Source organism: Nuphar pumila, chromosome 2 (assembly GCF_984573655.1).
Source record: "Nuphar pumila chromosome 2, dmNupPumi1.hap1.1, whole genome shotgun sequence".
NCBI lineage: Eukaryota > Viridiplantae > Streptophyta > Magnoliopsida > Nymphaeales > Nymphaeaceae > Nuphar > Nuphar pumila.
In genome coordinates, this window is record NC_143250.1 from 27749326 (window position 1) to 27766421 (window position 17096).

At 37.4% G+C, this 17096-nt stretch overlaps 1 protein-coding gene and 1 pseudogene across 1 annotated transcript; one reads left to right on the plus strand and one right to left on the minus strand.

Moving 5' to 3' along the window:
• Positions 1-5190: 5190 nt before the first annotated feature.
• On the minus strand, positions 5191-8554 carry LOC149845094 (protein argonaute 9-like; annotated as a pseudogene).
• A 3865-nt stretch (positions 8555-12419) lies between these two features.
• Positions 12420-16049, plus strand: LOC149845095 (uncharacterized). Its single transcript, XM_089997460.1, has 3 exons — positions 12420-12555; positions 13962-14288; positions 15564-16049. The coding sequence occupies exons 1-3, from the start codon at positions 12468-12470 to the stop codon at positions 15722-15724; spliced, it is 576 nt and encodes a 191-aa protein (XP_089853586.1). The 5' UTR covers positions 12420-12467; the 3' UTR covers positions 15725-16049.
• Positions 16050-17096: the final 1047 nt, after the last annotated feature.

Consider the following 17096-nt stretch of genomic DNA (forward strand, 5'->3'; position numbering starts at 1 on the left):
ATCTTTTTGGCGTCAAGTAGATCTTAGTTTTTGTGTTTAAGTTTAATCTTAAGTTAGTTCTTTGTTGTTCAATACACTTTATTAAGTTTTTATCAAATATTAGATTATGAGTAGTTAGCTAGATTAATTATTAGCTTTAAAAAATCAATAAAATAGAGTGCAATGTTTTTATTATTGCAACCAGTCATATAACATAGAGTTAAATTCTATTATTTCTTGTTAATGAGGATGTTGTGTTTATTTTTATCTCAGATTCGTAAGGTAATTCAGTAGATTAACATTAGGTTTAAAGATTTAGCCATTGTCATTTTTTTTAATCGGCTACCAACCGATCTACTAGTGGGGCATGATTCTTTTGATGTTTAATTTCTTTGTTTACAACACACGTCAGCAGGTTGCATCAGTTAGTTAGGCGTCTGTTGATTCATGAAATTAGTTTTAATTGTTAAGTCAAATTCGAGTTTTCTTGCCTTGCTTGATTGATTAGTTTCATAGTTGCTGAATTTATTTATTTTGATTCATGGTTTACTAGTTACATTTGATAACTTAGTTATTTATTTCTGGTAGTTAAGTTAACAATAGAATTGTTAGCCTTAGTCTAATTCAGAAAGATTAGCTTAGTTGTTTCATATTTAACTAGATTACATTAGTTTATTAAGATTAGTCATGCTTTTTAAGTTCACGTGTTGTTAGTTGCTAATTATTACTTTAGTTGTCATTATTTAATTAATTAGCATACATTAGTTTTTATTGTTTCATATTTACTATTTGTTAAAAGTTTAGATTGTTGAAATCCGTATAACATGCTCTCTCTATTCATCATTTAGTTTCTCGAATTAGTTAATCATTAGTTGTTACAAATTAGGTTCTTGATTTGTAGTTAGTTTGTTTTGCTAGCTTGTCTTTTAACATTGTAGTTTGTTATTAGTTGGTTCATAGTTAGTTATATGTTATTAGTTTGTTTCATATTAGTTAATTCATATTTTTGTGATTTTTCTTTATACTATAACCTTTGATTTTCTCATAATTTTCTTTCTCATTTTTGTGTTCTGTGTTTTGACTTTTGCAGGAGAGCATTTAGATGTGCGGTGAGCCCCTTTTTGTACCCCCAAAAGCCCTATGAGGTCCCTAAAAGGTCTCCTTAAAAGGCCCTCAAAAGAGCCCTCAGAGAGCAAAAGTTAAAGAAAACAAGCATTACCTTAAAGGGACAAAGGACTCGAAGCACTAAAGACCTTTTTTTTATTTTTAGACTAGGGTTTATTTTATTTTATTCAATTAAATTGGGTTTGTAATAAGGCTATTATTTTATTGTTTAAAGTCCTCCATAGAGGGCTGCACTTTCTTTCTTATTTACTCAATTAATTGATTTTTTTTTGGCAATAAAGTATAGTTTAATTGTGTGCTTGAATAAAAAGTATTTTTCATTCCCTGAGATCGACCTGGACTTCACCACTAGTGTGAACTAGTTTTTATGATTTGATGCACGGTTTGCACAAACATTTTTACTAAAAATATATCTCAAAAATACTCTATTGAAAAAGTTGCATCAATGTATTTACGGGCTTTTACGTAAGTGTGCAAAGCTAATACATATAGTATATTTAATGGTAACATAATTCATCAAATTAGATATCCATGATGTACATTACTCATGGTACACATATACGATATATTTTACTCAAAAAAATATAATGCATTCATTTGAAATGTAACTAAGTAGGCATGATATGTCATTCACTAACATGTTTAACCCATTCAATCATAATCTCATGCTAGGGTATATAGTCGATAAAGACATGAAACCTCAATGACACATGCAATATATTATACTAAACCTTTTATCATAATCAACATGAGTAATCACATACATCATTAATCTAGTATATCAGAATTTACTTTCAGTATTCATCCTCAGATATTCACCGTATCTTGAAAACAAGTTTCACTTTGAATCACCCGGTCTTGAAAATGTACAATCTCACAAAGAGTGTTTGTACTAGTCAGAATACATAGTCTTGGACAATGTACTTCCTCACAGAGATTTACTATCCTAGAAAGTTTCCTGATTTTGGACAATGCACCTCTTCACAGAGATTTACCGCCCTAGCCAGATCACCCGATCTTGGTCATGCACACCCTCACAGAGATTCTCTTTGAAATAGTTTCTTAATAATTTTATTATCATACATGCATAAACAAAGTTAACCACTTACAAAGTCAATGACCATCAATTTGGGCACAAACATATATACATTCAATTAATCAGGCATAAGATTATCGGCCACCACTTTGAGGCACCAACGCATGTTAATTCAGGTGACTACATAAAGTCATGAGCCATATGCATGGGTTTGATCAATCAATCAATCTCATATCAAAAGAAACAATTACATATCTCATTTCTATCGTGCTATAATTCAATCATTTCATACATGCATCATTCAACATGAATAACATCAGATATCACATCATCTAGCAACATATTATAACATTACATTTCATAATATTCATACGTTCGTAAATTAATACCAAAGTATGTATGGTCATGTATAATGCATATTTGGATAATTGGTAGTGGTTTACTTAAACCCCAGCTTTCTGTGCCAAAAAAAAAGTTTTACGTGTTCTTAAGGTTTTAAATCTTTGGACGTTACAATACTGGTATCAAAGCAGTATGAAAATATTGGCTCACAACACATCTAGCAACTAACATCGCTCTGTAAGTATGTTTAAATTAAACTAATCGTTATTTTATTGTGATGTGTTATTTAAAACCTTATGTGATATCTAGAACCTAAAAAAGATTTTGTTAGGTACCTCGTTTGTTCAAATAACCCTTGCAATTGAAATTTTAAAGACAAAGTTATTTTAAGAGGGGTAAGATGTAATATCCTATAATTTTTGCAAATATTTTAATATATTATTGAGAGATTTACCTGTTCAAAATTAAATTGTTAAATTTATGAAGTTTAAAAAAGTGTTCGAGTTTGGATCTTGATGGAGGATCCAAAAGAACCAACCCGAGTAGACTTAAGTTCAGAAATATCCAAACTAACACACGGGATCTATTGGATTTCATAACTATTCTGTTTGGATCTTGAGAGAGATCCAAATTGTTTGACTCACATAATTCAGATTTGAATTTAGGATGAAGATATCAAACTTACATGACTGAGATTTAGATCTAATTGATGGATTCAATCTAAAGTAGACTTTAGTTTTAGTTTGGATCTTGAGGGAGATCCAAATTGTCTGGCCAAGAATTTTTATAAATATTTTAATATATTATTGAGAGATTTACCTATTCGAAATTGAACTGTTAAATTTATGAAGTTGAAAAATGTGTTTGGATTTGGATCTCGGTGGAGGATCCAAAAGAACCAACCCGAGTAGACTTAAGTTCAAAAATATCCAAACATAACACAGGATCTATTAAATTTTATAACTATTCAATTTGGATCTTGAGAGAGATCCAAATTGTTTGACCCCACATCATTCAAATTTAAATCTAGGAGGGAGATCCAAATTGATCAAACTTACATGACTGAGATTTAGATCTAATTGGTGGATTTGATCTAAAGTAGACTTTAGTTTTAGTTTGGATCTTGAGGGAGATCCAAACTAATCAACCCATATGTTTTGGATTTAAAACTGGATCCATTTACACTACAAGAATTTTGCGGATTAGCGATGGACGCTATCCGACGCTAATCCATTGCAAATCTGTCGTTAATCCGTTTAGCGACGGATTGGCGATGGCTTAGCGATGGATAGAGTCCATCATAATTTCTTGGTTGCTAAATAGCGACAGAACTGATATGTCGCTACTTTCGTCGCTAATTTGTGATGGATTAGCAAATGCCATGATCTGTTGCAAGTTCGTCGCTAAATAAGCACTGATTTGGTTTTATGACAGATACATATTCGTCGCTAATCCGTCACAAACATTTAATGACGAATACGTATCTGTCTCTAAATTTTCTCACCAATTTAGCGATGGATTAGCGATGGATTACATTCCGTCGCAAAATACCGACTGATTCTGTTTTTGAAACAGATAATATCTGTCGCTAATCTGTCACAAAATTTTTAAAAAATAAAACAAATTTTTTTGAAATATAAATATCAAGAAAAAATATCTTGTTATACAATTTATATAACCTGTGTATAAAAGATAAAGTACACAAAAAAATACATATACAAAGTAGGTGAAACAAATTTAACACAAGTTATAAGTGAAACAAATTTAACAACACGTAGGTGAACATATACAAAGAGTTTTGTTTGAAACAACAAGTACGTGAAACAAATTCAACACATGAAGCTACTCCTCGCCAAGATTCAGAGCATCATCCTCTTTATTGTTTCGATCTGCCCCTCCATCAACTCCTCTACGATGATCATCTCTAGCATCCTACAAGAGAACCAAAATGTTAGTATTGATAAACAAAATATAATGAAATAAATTATATGCAATGCACCTAATCTAAGGCAATCAAAGTAACATGACTGAATGACACATAGACTAGCAATAAAGTGAAGGACATTATCAGAATTCAGAAGCCAACAAACAGTACATGTAACGACATGAAACTTTAGATAAAATATTATAGGCATATACGTATTGAAATCTAACGACATGAAACTTTAGATATGTATTGAAATAAACGTTATACGTACCTGACGGGCACCGGAGTTCATGTTGAAGGCATACAAAGTTCCTCTATCCCAAAAAAAGTTGCAAAACTCATTATGGACAAGGTTGGGAATGACTTCATGTAAAAAGTCACACATTGTGTCCTGAAGAAGCTGATGGACACCATCCCAAGAAATAGCAGGGTCAATCGGATGTGAGAGTTAATGCGTTTGGGAGAACTCTGAGAGCCCTGGCTGGAGGAGGCAACAACTGTTGTGGTGTTCATATTACTCCCAAACCCGAACACACGACCTTTTTTGGGTTCACCGGTTGCAGTCACCCATGCTGCAGGATCAAAAGGCAGATGCTGAGTGGAGTCACTGCCATATCGCTCTACCATCTACTGCTCGTATAACTCCTACAAAGTAATTATTACAACATGAATTAATAATTAAGAATTACAATGTTTAGGATAATGTAATTCATGTTAACTTGTATATTACAATGTTTATTAATACAATAAATACACACTTGCAAAATGGTTACCGAACAAACTAGCAATTGTCAGGTCCATTCTGGAAAAACTTTGTGTGATGGTTCTTCTGTGCAATAATGACAGTGATCTTGGGTCTGTATCTAGATTCGAGAAAATCGCATGCCTACAAAATGGTTATCGAGCAAACTAGCAATTGGTCTCATGTACAACTTTTACAATAATAAAAAAACACATAAAATTGACCTTGATTATCTGCTCCAATTCAATATTCAGGACTTCATTGAACTGAGATTCACTCACACCATCCCTGATTGTCAACAAAATGAAATGGAATGAAGTTAGAAGTACAACTATTAACCATTACATTTTGCCTAATGATTAAAAAAGTAGCACAACTGCACCGGAAAATGATCATCTTCTCAGGCTTCCTTTGCTTGGCACTCTGATAGAAGTCAATCAACAATTCTCTTCAAACAAACAAGCAATGAAACTGAATTCAGGAATACACTATAGTAACCTCCAAGCAACATAACCAATACATAAAGTATTGGCAGCCGTTTGGCTGCACACTTTGGAAAAAAATTGCAATATTATATTGATTAAAAAATTAGATTGAACACAACATATCCCACAAAAAGTTTTACTTTAGACAAAAGAAAGATGTAAGTAGGCAAGATCTTAGCAAATGAACAAGTGAAAAAAAGTGGTAAACTTCACACATTTCATAAAAAAGTCATTTCAACAGCCTAAACCAAACACTCCTTGGCCCTCTATAAAGCAATTGAATATCTAAAAACTAACCGCAAAGAACCACACTAACAACTTAAACACCAATTAGTCATAAACAATGTGTTGGCTGTAAACGCATGAAATATTTGACTCAACCTGATAATTCCCCCATCACTTTTGTTGTCGGCAGTAAGCTTGAAGAGAATCTACCATTTCTACTTTAGGTGATTGTGTCCTAACAGATGCCCAGTACCGAGAAATTAAGGGCCAATCATGAGAGCTCACAACCTGCTATATTGAACACATAAAAAGATACAAGTGAAAACCAATAAAAAATCATTATATAAACATCAATTAGTGAGGAAAACGTACACAGATAATGAAATATACCAATATATAATATACATTTTTGCAATATGAGAGTTTTAAAAAGAAAAGGATTTTATTAAAGCTTAGGTATCATTGAGAGAACACATTACCGCAGCAATTGATGGCACATCAAACTAACCAGGTGATCCATGAGACACATCCATTCCAAAAACTATGGTTGGTGATGAAGAGATTATTGGAACAGATGGTGATTTCTCGATAGCAAGCAAGGAATTAATCCCACCAAGCTGATTTTGAAGCACACAAAATTCAAAAGTCATTTTAGCAAAATGCTAGAGATAATCAAATATTAAAACAAAAAAATTGCAAACACTGAAGTACCTTAGAATTGATCTTCAGTAATATATTAGTGAGATATTGATCGTTGATTTTATGGGAAGGTGCCATACACTGGGTCACAATACCCAATTCAGAGAGATTTTTCCTCTTCCACGACCCTAAATCAAAGAAAATAACCACATTTATCTGTAGGTACATATTTATAAAATTGGCAAGGGTAAGATTCTCAAGAATCGCATTAAGAAATGATACCATAGAGATGAGTTTTTCCTCTCAGATGAAATACAAAGAAGGAACTATGGAGGTCCACGTAGTTTTGATTTTATCTGATCAAACATTTTTTCCACTCTGATGGCAAGTGGAGCATTTCGAAACTCAGGATACTCTTCAAATGTGGCGAATGGTGGTAAAATATTCTGATAATAAGAGTGTTAGTATTAATGAAACAAGCTATAACATAAAAATTGAAGACAAGATGAAAATGAAAGTAATAGAAAGATATTCCCAAAACTTATAATGCCCTTGCTCTTTCTAGTATTAACAAGCTCCCTAGCAAGATGACCTGTATCACATACAACAACAACAACAACTACGCCTTCATCCCAAAACAATTGGGGTCGACGATATGAACCAAAAAAGAAAATCATTATGGGACTTCCACATGAATCCTTCTCCTCCAATCATTTATATCCAATGCCATGTCCTCGGTGAGGTTCAAAGCATTCATATCCTTTCCTATCACCTCCATCCATGTCTTCCTAGGCCTACCCCGACCTCTTTTAACTAATATATTTTCCCATTTCTCCATCCTTCTAACTGGAGCATCATTAGGCCTTCGCCGAATATGTCCAAACCACCATAAACGATTCTCTCTCATCTTATTTTCAATGGGTGCAACGCCTACCTTCTTACGTATCTCCTCGTTCCAAATCTTATCTTTTATTGTATTTCCACACATCCATCTCAGCATACGCATCTCAGCTACACTCATTTTTTGAATATGATGTCTCTTGGCAGCCCAACATTCCGTACCATATAGTAAAGCGGGCCTAATAGTCGTCCTATAAAACTTTCCCTTCAACCGCAATGGCATTCTACAATCGCACCACTCCAGTTGCACTTTTTCATTTCATCCACCCAACCTTTATTCTATGATTTACATCTCCATCAATTTCTCCATACTTTTGAATGATAGATCCCAAATATTTGAAACAATCATCCACCGGTATTTCTTGCTCACCAAGCTTCACTACACTCCCATCACTACTTCGTTGCTTACTAAACCGACATTCCATGTATTCTGTCTTACTCTTACTCAACTTAAAACCTCTTGCTTCCAATGTCTGTCTCCATAATTCTAACTTAGCATTAACCCCAACTCTAGACTCATTAATCAAAAAATATCATCAGCAAACAACATACACCACGACACATTTTCTTGAATTAATCTCGTAAGCTCATCCATCACTATAGCAAATAGGAAAGGGCTTAAAGCAGATCCTTGATGTAACCCAACCGTTATAGGAAAATTGGTTGTCACCCCTCTACAAGTGCGGACATTGGTTACTACTCCTTCATACATATCCTTAATTATACTAATGTACTTGAGAGAAACACCTTTCTTCATCATTGTCCACCAAAGAACGTCCCTAGGTACTCTATCGTATGCCTTCTCCAAATCAATAAAAACCATATGCAAATCTTTGTTCCTCTCTCAATTTCTCTCAATAAGTTGTCTAAGAAGATGTATAACTTCCATAGTTGATCTTTCAGGCATAAAACTGACAGTGTATAACTAAACAGTTATACACAGGCGAAGTTATGACTTGTATCACATCTTGCAGAAAAATTGACGATTGCCCAACATTCAATACTGATAGGTTTAAGCATTTGTTGCACATAGAAGTTGCTAATCAGAACCATATTCACTTCAGACTAGAAGATCCAGCAGAGAACAACAAAAGAGACTCATATATGCAAATAAATGAAAACAAGTACCTTCTGATTAAAGTTTCACCGTCCATTTCGCGGTGCAAACAACTCCCTATTGCCAAAAACAAGCTTTAATAAAGCCCCAAAGAAAAACAGGAAACAACTGGGCAGTAAGCACCATAAGATGCTAATTTATATTATAAAGGATGAAGCAAGTCTAACAAAGTTATACCTTTGGAAAAGGCAGAATTTCGGTGAGGGATTTTCCTCCGGCGATAGATACCCGAACGAGGTAGGAATGAGGGTGACGACAGGAGACCCAGGCGACAACGACGAGTCACAACACCACTTCCGGTCAGTGCTCGAACGAAAAGGAGAATGCAGCGACTGCGTGCAAGGCGGGGAAAGGAAACAGAAGAAGAGGCGGTGGTGGTCACAACGGCGGCGCGACTCTGGCTGATTGGTAAATGGGGAAGGAAGGAGGTGTAGACGTGGAGAGGGCAGTCGTCTGCGAACAGTAAAGAGGAGAAGAAGGTGGTGCCCTTCGGCAAGCTGGGAGGTCGGCGACAATGCGACTCCAGCGATGGTTGACGACGATGGCATCCGGTCCTGTCCGAATGCGGACGGGGAAGGGGAGAAGGGAAGAGGAACGTCGACCGACAGGGGTGTTGACGACGACACAGCTCTAGCGAGGCCACGAATGGGGAAGGAAGGAGGAGAAGAAGGTGAGGTGAGAGGCCACTGCGACGACGCAGGAAGGTCGGTTGTTGGCCGACGTTTGGACGAGGAAGAAAAGAGGAGGCCAGCGTTCGGACGGGGAAGCTGATTTGGGGGTAATTAGAGAAAGAGAATTTCGGGCCCTAGGCGGCCATTTTATATCGAAAATTAACGATGAAAATATTTCATCTCAAACACCGCTGCAAAGTAGTGACGAAAAAAATTCTGTCACTCATCCGTCGTGAAGTTGTGATGGAGTTTGAGACGAAATATTTTTGTAGCGAATCTGTCGCTAATTAGCGACGATGTTTGAGATAAAATGTTTCCGTCGCTAATTCTACAACTAATTCCAATTTTAAGGATGACTAGTTTTCTCTAGTTAATTCGTCGTAAATTTTCGTCGCTAATTAACTTTTTTTGTAGTATTAATGGACCCAATTCAAAGTAATTAAATAAATAATATATATTTTAAATATGTAGTTAAACTCTTAAATATATATAGTTTGGGGATCATATCCAAATAAATTTGACCTAAACTCCTCCTTCATTTAAACCCTCACCTAAACCGAATTGGTTTTGGATCCAAGAATGAATTCAAGAACCAAGTGATGTGTTGGGTTCCATTTAGATTCCATCACCAATCACCTCTCAATTCCTTTTTTTCCCTCATCCTTTTCTGCCCCATTTTCCTCTTTTATTTTTTTACCTTATAGCCATACCTTACACCTCTCTTTCCTCACCAACCATGTACCACCCCCCTTCATATTTAACACCCCCCCCCCCCCCCCCCTTCACTATTGATGAATATGCCCTCAGAGTTTTACATTGAGATGGATAAAGACCATAGTACGGTAAGTTGAGTTAGCACAACTAGGTCTTTGTGCCTAGAGCGGTTTCTTCGAATAAAAAAAACTATGGCCAAAAGTTAGATAAAAGGAACATATTCGTTAGGAGCATTAATAAAGAACAAAGAGTGTGAGATATCAAGGAAGGGAAATAGAAACCAAAGAGTGGGCGCATTAATATGAGAGAGAGAGAGAGAGATTGAGAGAGAGAGAGAGAGGCATGGGGGAATCTTTTATAATTTTATTAAAGAAATGGGATCATCAAGAGAGAGAATATGTTTATAAAATATATAAATCTATTATTTTATGATATAATGATAAAAAATCAAAATAAAAAGGGATAATGTTGAATAGAAATAAAAAATTAAAATTAAATATATAAAATAATGAAAATATTTTTTGTTTGTTTATGGTGTAAAATCATATTAAGTTATAAGTTGAATAATAAAGTGAAAAGTAACCATGATTTAAATTACGTTAAACTGCTATCATAAGTTGTACAAATTGTTTTTCTTGCCTTTAATTGATACGTATTTATGAAAAGCACAACTTTGGTAAGATTTTATTGTATAATTATGATAGTAATGTCATCAATTTTAAGAAGACAATTAGATAAGTTTTTTTTTTATATTTTTAAAATTTATATTTATTTAATAACGATTTGACGAAGAGTTTGCATGCAAAGATTGACCAGTTTTCTTTCAATTAAACGTGATTTGCCAAAAAGGTTAAGGGCCAGTTTGGAATCTAGGATTGGCAAAAAGTTGGCCAAACTACCACGTGGTGGCTGTTTGGAAACTGGTAGCTGAAACGGGAGTTAATGCATTTGGGGTGGGAAGAAGTGGTAGCTGTCAAGAATTCAGGATTTGGCAGCTGCTACTTCTTAAAATGCCACTTCCCATCCCATCTGCTTGTTTCCAAACATGGCCTAATTCTTTGAGGAATGGCCAAGGATGAGTTTGGCTACTATGCTTGAAACTTTTGTTCAACTTGTTCAGAACCCGTTGCTACTAGATGAGCAGAACCCTTCTAGGCCAAATGATGCATCCTTAGTGCGTGTTTGGCTATCAGGACAATCGCCCCACGATTAGGGATGACAGTGGGACGGGGATGGGTGGGGGACAAGGTCTCCACCCCCAACCCCGCCTCAAGATTAGAACCTCCATCCCTGGCTGGGATGGATTTTAACCTCCACCCCCGCCTTCATCCCCGTTTCATGTCCTCCATCCCCGGTTCAAACGGGGATGAGGCGGGGCGGGGATGAGGCGGGAAAAAGTGGCAGGGACGGGCAGGGAGGGGAAAAGGGTACGTTCATCCTTGCTTCCATCCCCAAATGGGGATGGATTTTAACCTTCGTCCCCACCTCCATCCCCGTTTCATACCCTTCATCCCCGGTCCAAATGGGGCGAGGCGGGGCCCCGCTTTCCCCCTGTCCACTGCCATCCCTACCCACGATGGCGTTTGTCCTGAATTGTCAGGTCGCACCCAGCGCGTCCCACCAAAAATTAACTACAGTGCAGGACCGCTGCGTCGTTCACAGCTTGCACTGTCCTTGCCCTATCAAACACGAGACACAGCACGGGCAGGGACCGGTCGGTGCCATGCTTTTGGAATTCAACATTGAAAGCGAAACCGTGCGCAAGTCATGGCGGTTTGCGTCGGATGGTGGTTGCTGACAAGTCAAAAGTCCGAACGTCCAGTGGTCACGGTGGAAGTTTGTAGAAACAGTGAAAGAGGAGACGTGCGATGGATAACCCCCGTACCGTGCGATTGTTAGCTAGAGTTCCATCTCCAGAACCAGCCGTGTTCTGCAAATGTTGCCCATGATCCAGACTTGGCAGAGAATGTACTTACCACAAGAGGGGACACGTGGCATACACCTGTTCCCCCACAAGGCGTGCGTGGATCATAAGCATCCTCCCATGGTCAGATCCTACCCAAAGAAAGGACCCAACACGAATCACAGAAGATGGTCTCACCCAAGCTACATCAGCACACACTCATGCAGTCCTTCCTCTTGGTGCAAAGCTACAGTATCCCGTTATTGTTCTTTTGTGCACGTTGTCTTGGTCTTGTCGAATTTTCAACATAACAAGTCTCCAAACAGGCGCCGAGACGTATGATCTGGTACAATGGCTACACCGGTCAACAAGTCAGCCGTTCCATAAGTGTGACGTGTATGACCTTAAGTGCGAAAAAAATTAGGGTTTAGCTCAATGGTCAATGCCAAAGGAGAAATTTTCCATGTTCTTCCAAATTGTGGAATTTTGTTTCAGAGAGTCTTCTAAGCGTGGCCGACGAGTTGTGACTGCACCCTCGTCCAACTTGAGAGGAGACCCGCTTTACTTCTCTATATAAATAGACCCACCAGCCATAAAGGAAGCCAGCAGCACCAATTTTGTCCAAGTTGTTGCTCTTGTTGCTATTCCTAAGAGTCATTGCCATGGCTTCCTCCTCCTTTCATTCCTCTCATTTGAAGTCATGGAGTCACCTTCTTGTGCTACTTGCGCTGTTGGTTCACCATGTGCATGGTAAGACACACACAGGCACATGCACATGCACACGCACACACGCACACATATGATAGATGCATAGTCATGGTGACGCCGAGGCCGGGTTCGGAATTGGAAAAGATGGGAAATTTCTGTATGAACTATGAAAAATAGAAACTCCCCATGCTATTCACAACTAATCACAAGTGAAAACGTTTTCATCAAATTCATATCCATGTTTTTTTTTTTTTTGCATCCATATATATGAAACTATTGTCCACCTAATTTTTCTCACTCGTACATCTGATGTTTTTCATATTATAGAAAGATTCATATTTTCCATAGAAATGTTTACCAAACTTTCAAACGTAGTGCACATATATCAGTACGTTGTAATGCACCATGCCATTGTGATATTCGTAGAAATTTTTATTTTATGAATGAAGATAAGCAAAACGATTAGACGGAAGAAAGGAAGAATTATTTCCTTTGAAATGGTCACTTTGGAGGGAAAGCTCTTCCCCCAAGCCATTTTGATAGGAACGCTGATTTTTTGCATTTATTATATGGGCCCCACCATATATTTTCCACCCTTTCTAGGAAAGAGACCCTATAATTTCCTATGAAAGAGAGCCTCTTTCATAGGAAAAAGGGCATTTAAAAAACGCCCCTCATAGGGTGAAACTTATTTACGTTAGGTACAAACGCCCCGAATAGGGTGAAACCCAATTTGCAGATTGAGTGAAACCCAGTCAGATCCACTTAGATTACTGGATCTGTATGTGGTTTCCAAACACAAACACCTAAAATTCCAAAACTATCTAAATCTGATTACGCTGTTTTTAACATAAATGAGATATGATAAAAAGTCTCCCCTTCTAGAGCCTAACTGTAGACTGATGATGCCAAATTCATGTAGGTTGGGTTCCCGGTGCGTGTTCTTCTTGGGTGTTCAATACTCAAATAAGGTCCAAGTGTATATACAAGTTGGATTTCGACTTATATGGTCCAATTTTTGGATTAGGGTCCAGATCAATATTTTTTAGCTGATCCGTTTATAAGTTTCACATGTAAATCGTTTGTTTTCAATCATTTTTCACTGGATCTAGTATCGGCATATAATCGGGGTTCGATTCCTGCGGGCGTTATTCTCGTTGCGTAAGCCGAAGCCGGTGGCTCCCTAGGGTCAAGGGGTGCGCCTGGGTTTACACCCCTCTGGTGTGGTTTTCCCGTTCCTATATGGAAAAAAGGTATAGATAAAGCACTATATATGGCATGGGCCAGAAACATTGCTTAAAATATGCATTCAAGTTTGGACTAGCCATGTGATCCAGCCTTCCGTAGCTGACTCGTTTACACCTCTACTTGCATGTTTATGGAGTCATCTGGTTCTATATATTGAGAAAGTCAAAAGCCAATGTCGTCCATTTTTCTTTGACTTGCAGGAAGCATAGTGTGTGAGAATTTGAACAAGGACAAGTGTGGGTTCTCAGTGTCATCATCAGGCAAGCGATGTGTGCTGGAGAAGCAATCGATGAACGTCGAGGAGGCCGAACACGTGTGCCGATCGTCCGAGATCGTGGCAGGAGGATCAAGGGACTGGATTGAAAGCGACGAGTGCATCAACGGTTGCGGTGTGGACAGGAACTCTCTTGGGATCTCCTCAGACTCTCTGCTTGACTCCCAGTTTGTCCACAAACTCTGTTCCCCACAATGTTACATGAACTGCCCAAACATAGTGGACCTCTACTTCAACCTTGCAGCTGCTGAAGGTAATTCAGCATGAAATTCAAGCACAGAAATAACCTTCGTTCGAAATCATTACTATATCAATATCCATATCTTATCTGAGATGTTTTCATTTTTCAAAACTCCATAAACAAGGAGAAGACATGTCCATGACAAGTGTGAACAATAAATTTTTTGTACTTTAAAAAAAAAAAATTGGTATTTTCTATCATAAATATATTTTTATTTATTAAAATATCAAAACAATATAATCAATTAAATAATAAAAAATTGTGTTCCCTCGTACCCTATTTTTTTTTTTTAAATTGAAACATGTAGTGAGTCACGGTTCATATCTGTGTCTTTGTGACATAGATATTGAGTATCTCTTGATTTTTATATCCTTACATATCATATATACTATGATATCTCAAAGAAATTTATCAGAAAAATCTTTCACGGCTTTCTTCTGTCAAGAAAACCCCAAGCGACACTGGTTCTTAGTAAGTTGGGTCTCACTTTGGATTTGGATCCTATGTTCATCCACAATAGGCTTCGGATACAAACTGATTGAACCTCTGTGACAAGATATACAGAGAAATGGGTAAAATTTTATTGCTTTATGAATACAACAAAATAGAACTGGGTCAGATTAGATCCGATTCTTATGCTGATCCAATGTTTACCTGATTCTGAGTTGGGGTCCAGCAACTCGGGCCCCTAGCTCCATCCTGACATAAATGGGCCTAGATCCATCTCAGGTCCGATCAGGTGAGTCAGGACCGGTGGGCCGAAATGAGGTTTCAAGGTCAGTCTTCAAAAGGTTCCAAAGCCATATTGGTTTAGCACCCTGTGTTGGTACTGCCAACCTGGATCCAGAACTGACCTTAGTCCTGTCCATTGTGGTGAGGTGATTATATTCATCAGTTTACACACTGGGTCTCGGTGGAGATCTTCCAATATTTGCTAAGCATGAGCCTGGGTTAATTTGTAATAAAACTTTTTTCTTATTATGAAATTTAGTGGACCATGGGTCATTGGTTTTAAATTCTTTTAAAACCTTCTTCTAGCATTAAAATTTCTTGATTAAATGCATGTGCTTCAATTATTTAGAAAAAAAGGAAAGAAAACCATGGAGATCATATGTGTATGGACAGATCCATAAAACATTCAATAAAAATACTAAAAGATCAACTGAACTGTTAGATAGTATGGTACATTCAGTAGTTGCAAAGTAGACCCCCTCTTTGTGTGTGTGCATTATATGTTATTTTACACATCTTTCCCTTATTTTTCTTTCTTGTGATTCTGATTCATAGGTGTGTTCCTACCGAAGCTATGTGAGGCACATGAGGCCAGTGATCGTCGTGCGATGGTCGAAATCCGGAGCTCAGGCCAGGTTGCACCAGCTCCTACTACAGCGGTTCATCGCAAACTCGTTGATGTGGCTGCACCAGCACCTTCAGTTGTCTTCCCTTGAATCTAGCTGATTTGGTTGCACCAGCATTCCCTGAATTGAGTCATGTTAAGAGAGAGTTAGTAGGTGTTTAGCATTATACTTTGCCATTAAAAGTTGTGATACGTGTCATTAGTTTGTGATTGCGAGACGATACGTGTCATTAGTTTGTCCGCGTCCGATTGCGAGACGATAAGTGTCATTAGTTTGCAACACATCAAGGTCCTTGTTTTTTCTTTCTTTTTTTTATTTACAGAAAGGCCAAAATAAATTATAAGGAGTCACATGACAGTTTAAACTTGAATACTTTAAGATATTATGTGAGGAAATTCATTGTTGTTGGGCTTCAGTTTTTTTTTTATGCATTTTGGATGTGTGGAATTGGGAACCAATTCTACAAGTTCATTATTTTGTAAGGAAATCCCCCCAAGTCCATCCAAAACACACCCAAAATTCGGGACATTGGAACTTCAACATGCTAATTTTATGAACTGATTAACATCCGGATGGAAGGTTGTAGAACACACACACACACACACACACATATATATATATATAAAGTGGAACCAAACGTTGTTGGATTCAGAGTTAGATTGTGCACCACTTATCCAAAATCAAATGACTTCGAAATCTGAATGTGATATCGTAATATATATAGATCAGTAACAATAAGTTGAAAAGATGTATTTACATGCAAAATGTGTAAATTGATCGAGGACTTCATCCATCAGAAAATTAAGGTCCATCTAATTTACATCAAAATATGAAAAGAGCCTGAACATGTAAGTCCAAATCCAATCCAGGAACGGTTCCAGATAGAGACGCCCCTCATAGTCTACATAAGGGTCTTGGTCAGATCCGGACCATGGTCTGAATTGGTTTGGGAGAATGACACAGTATTTGATCCAGACCCATGTATGTCTGTGTACAAACAAGAAGGAAGTTTCCAATGCTACTGGTGAAGTCTTAAATGTTACTGGTGAAGTCTTATGAGTAAAGAACTCGAGGTTGGTTGTATAACCAACTCTTTTGACATCACCAAGTTGACTGAACATCACTAAGGTCTAAGCTGGGCTTACTTCCTGGTGGGCAGGAGGGACCTCAAGGGTTTTATCAACCGGAGGCCAGCCAATGTGGTTTCAGTGATGGGCTTTTCTTCCCTTGGATTATCCATAATATATCCAGTTAGACATGATTCATTTGGCCAAATTCATATTTCCTGCGACAGATTTTTTAGTGTAAAAGATTCTGACAGTCAGGTAAGCTCAGGTGTGTGCGTTCCTGAATGCGTAGGCTATTCCGATCCGGGTCCTGGATCGCATCAGAGCCAGCCTTTTCCTCTTCTGTTTTGGGATCTTTCTATAGTTTGATACTTTTCCAATTTCCTAAATTTATT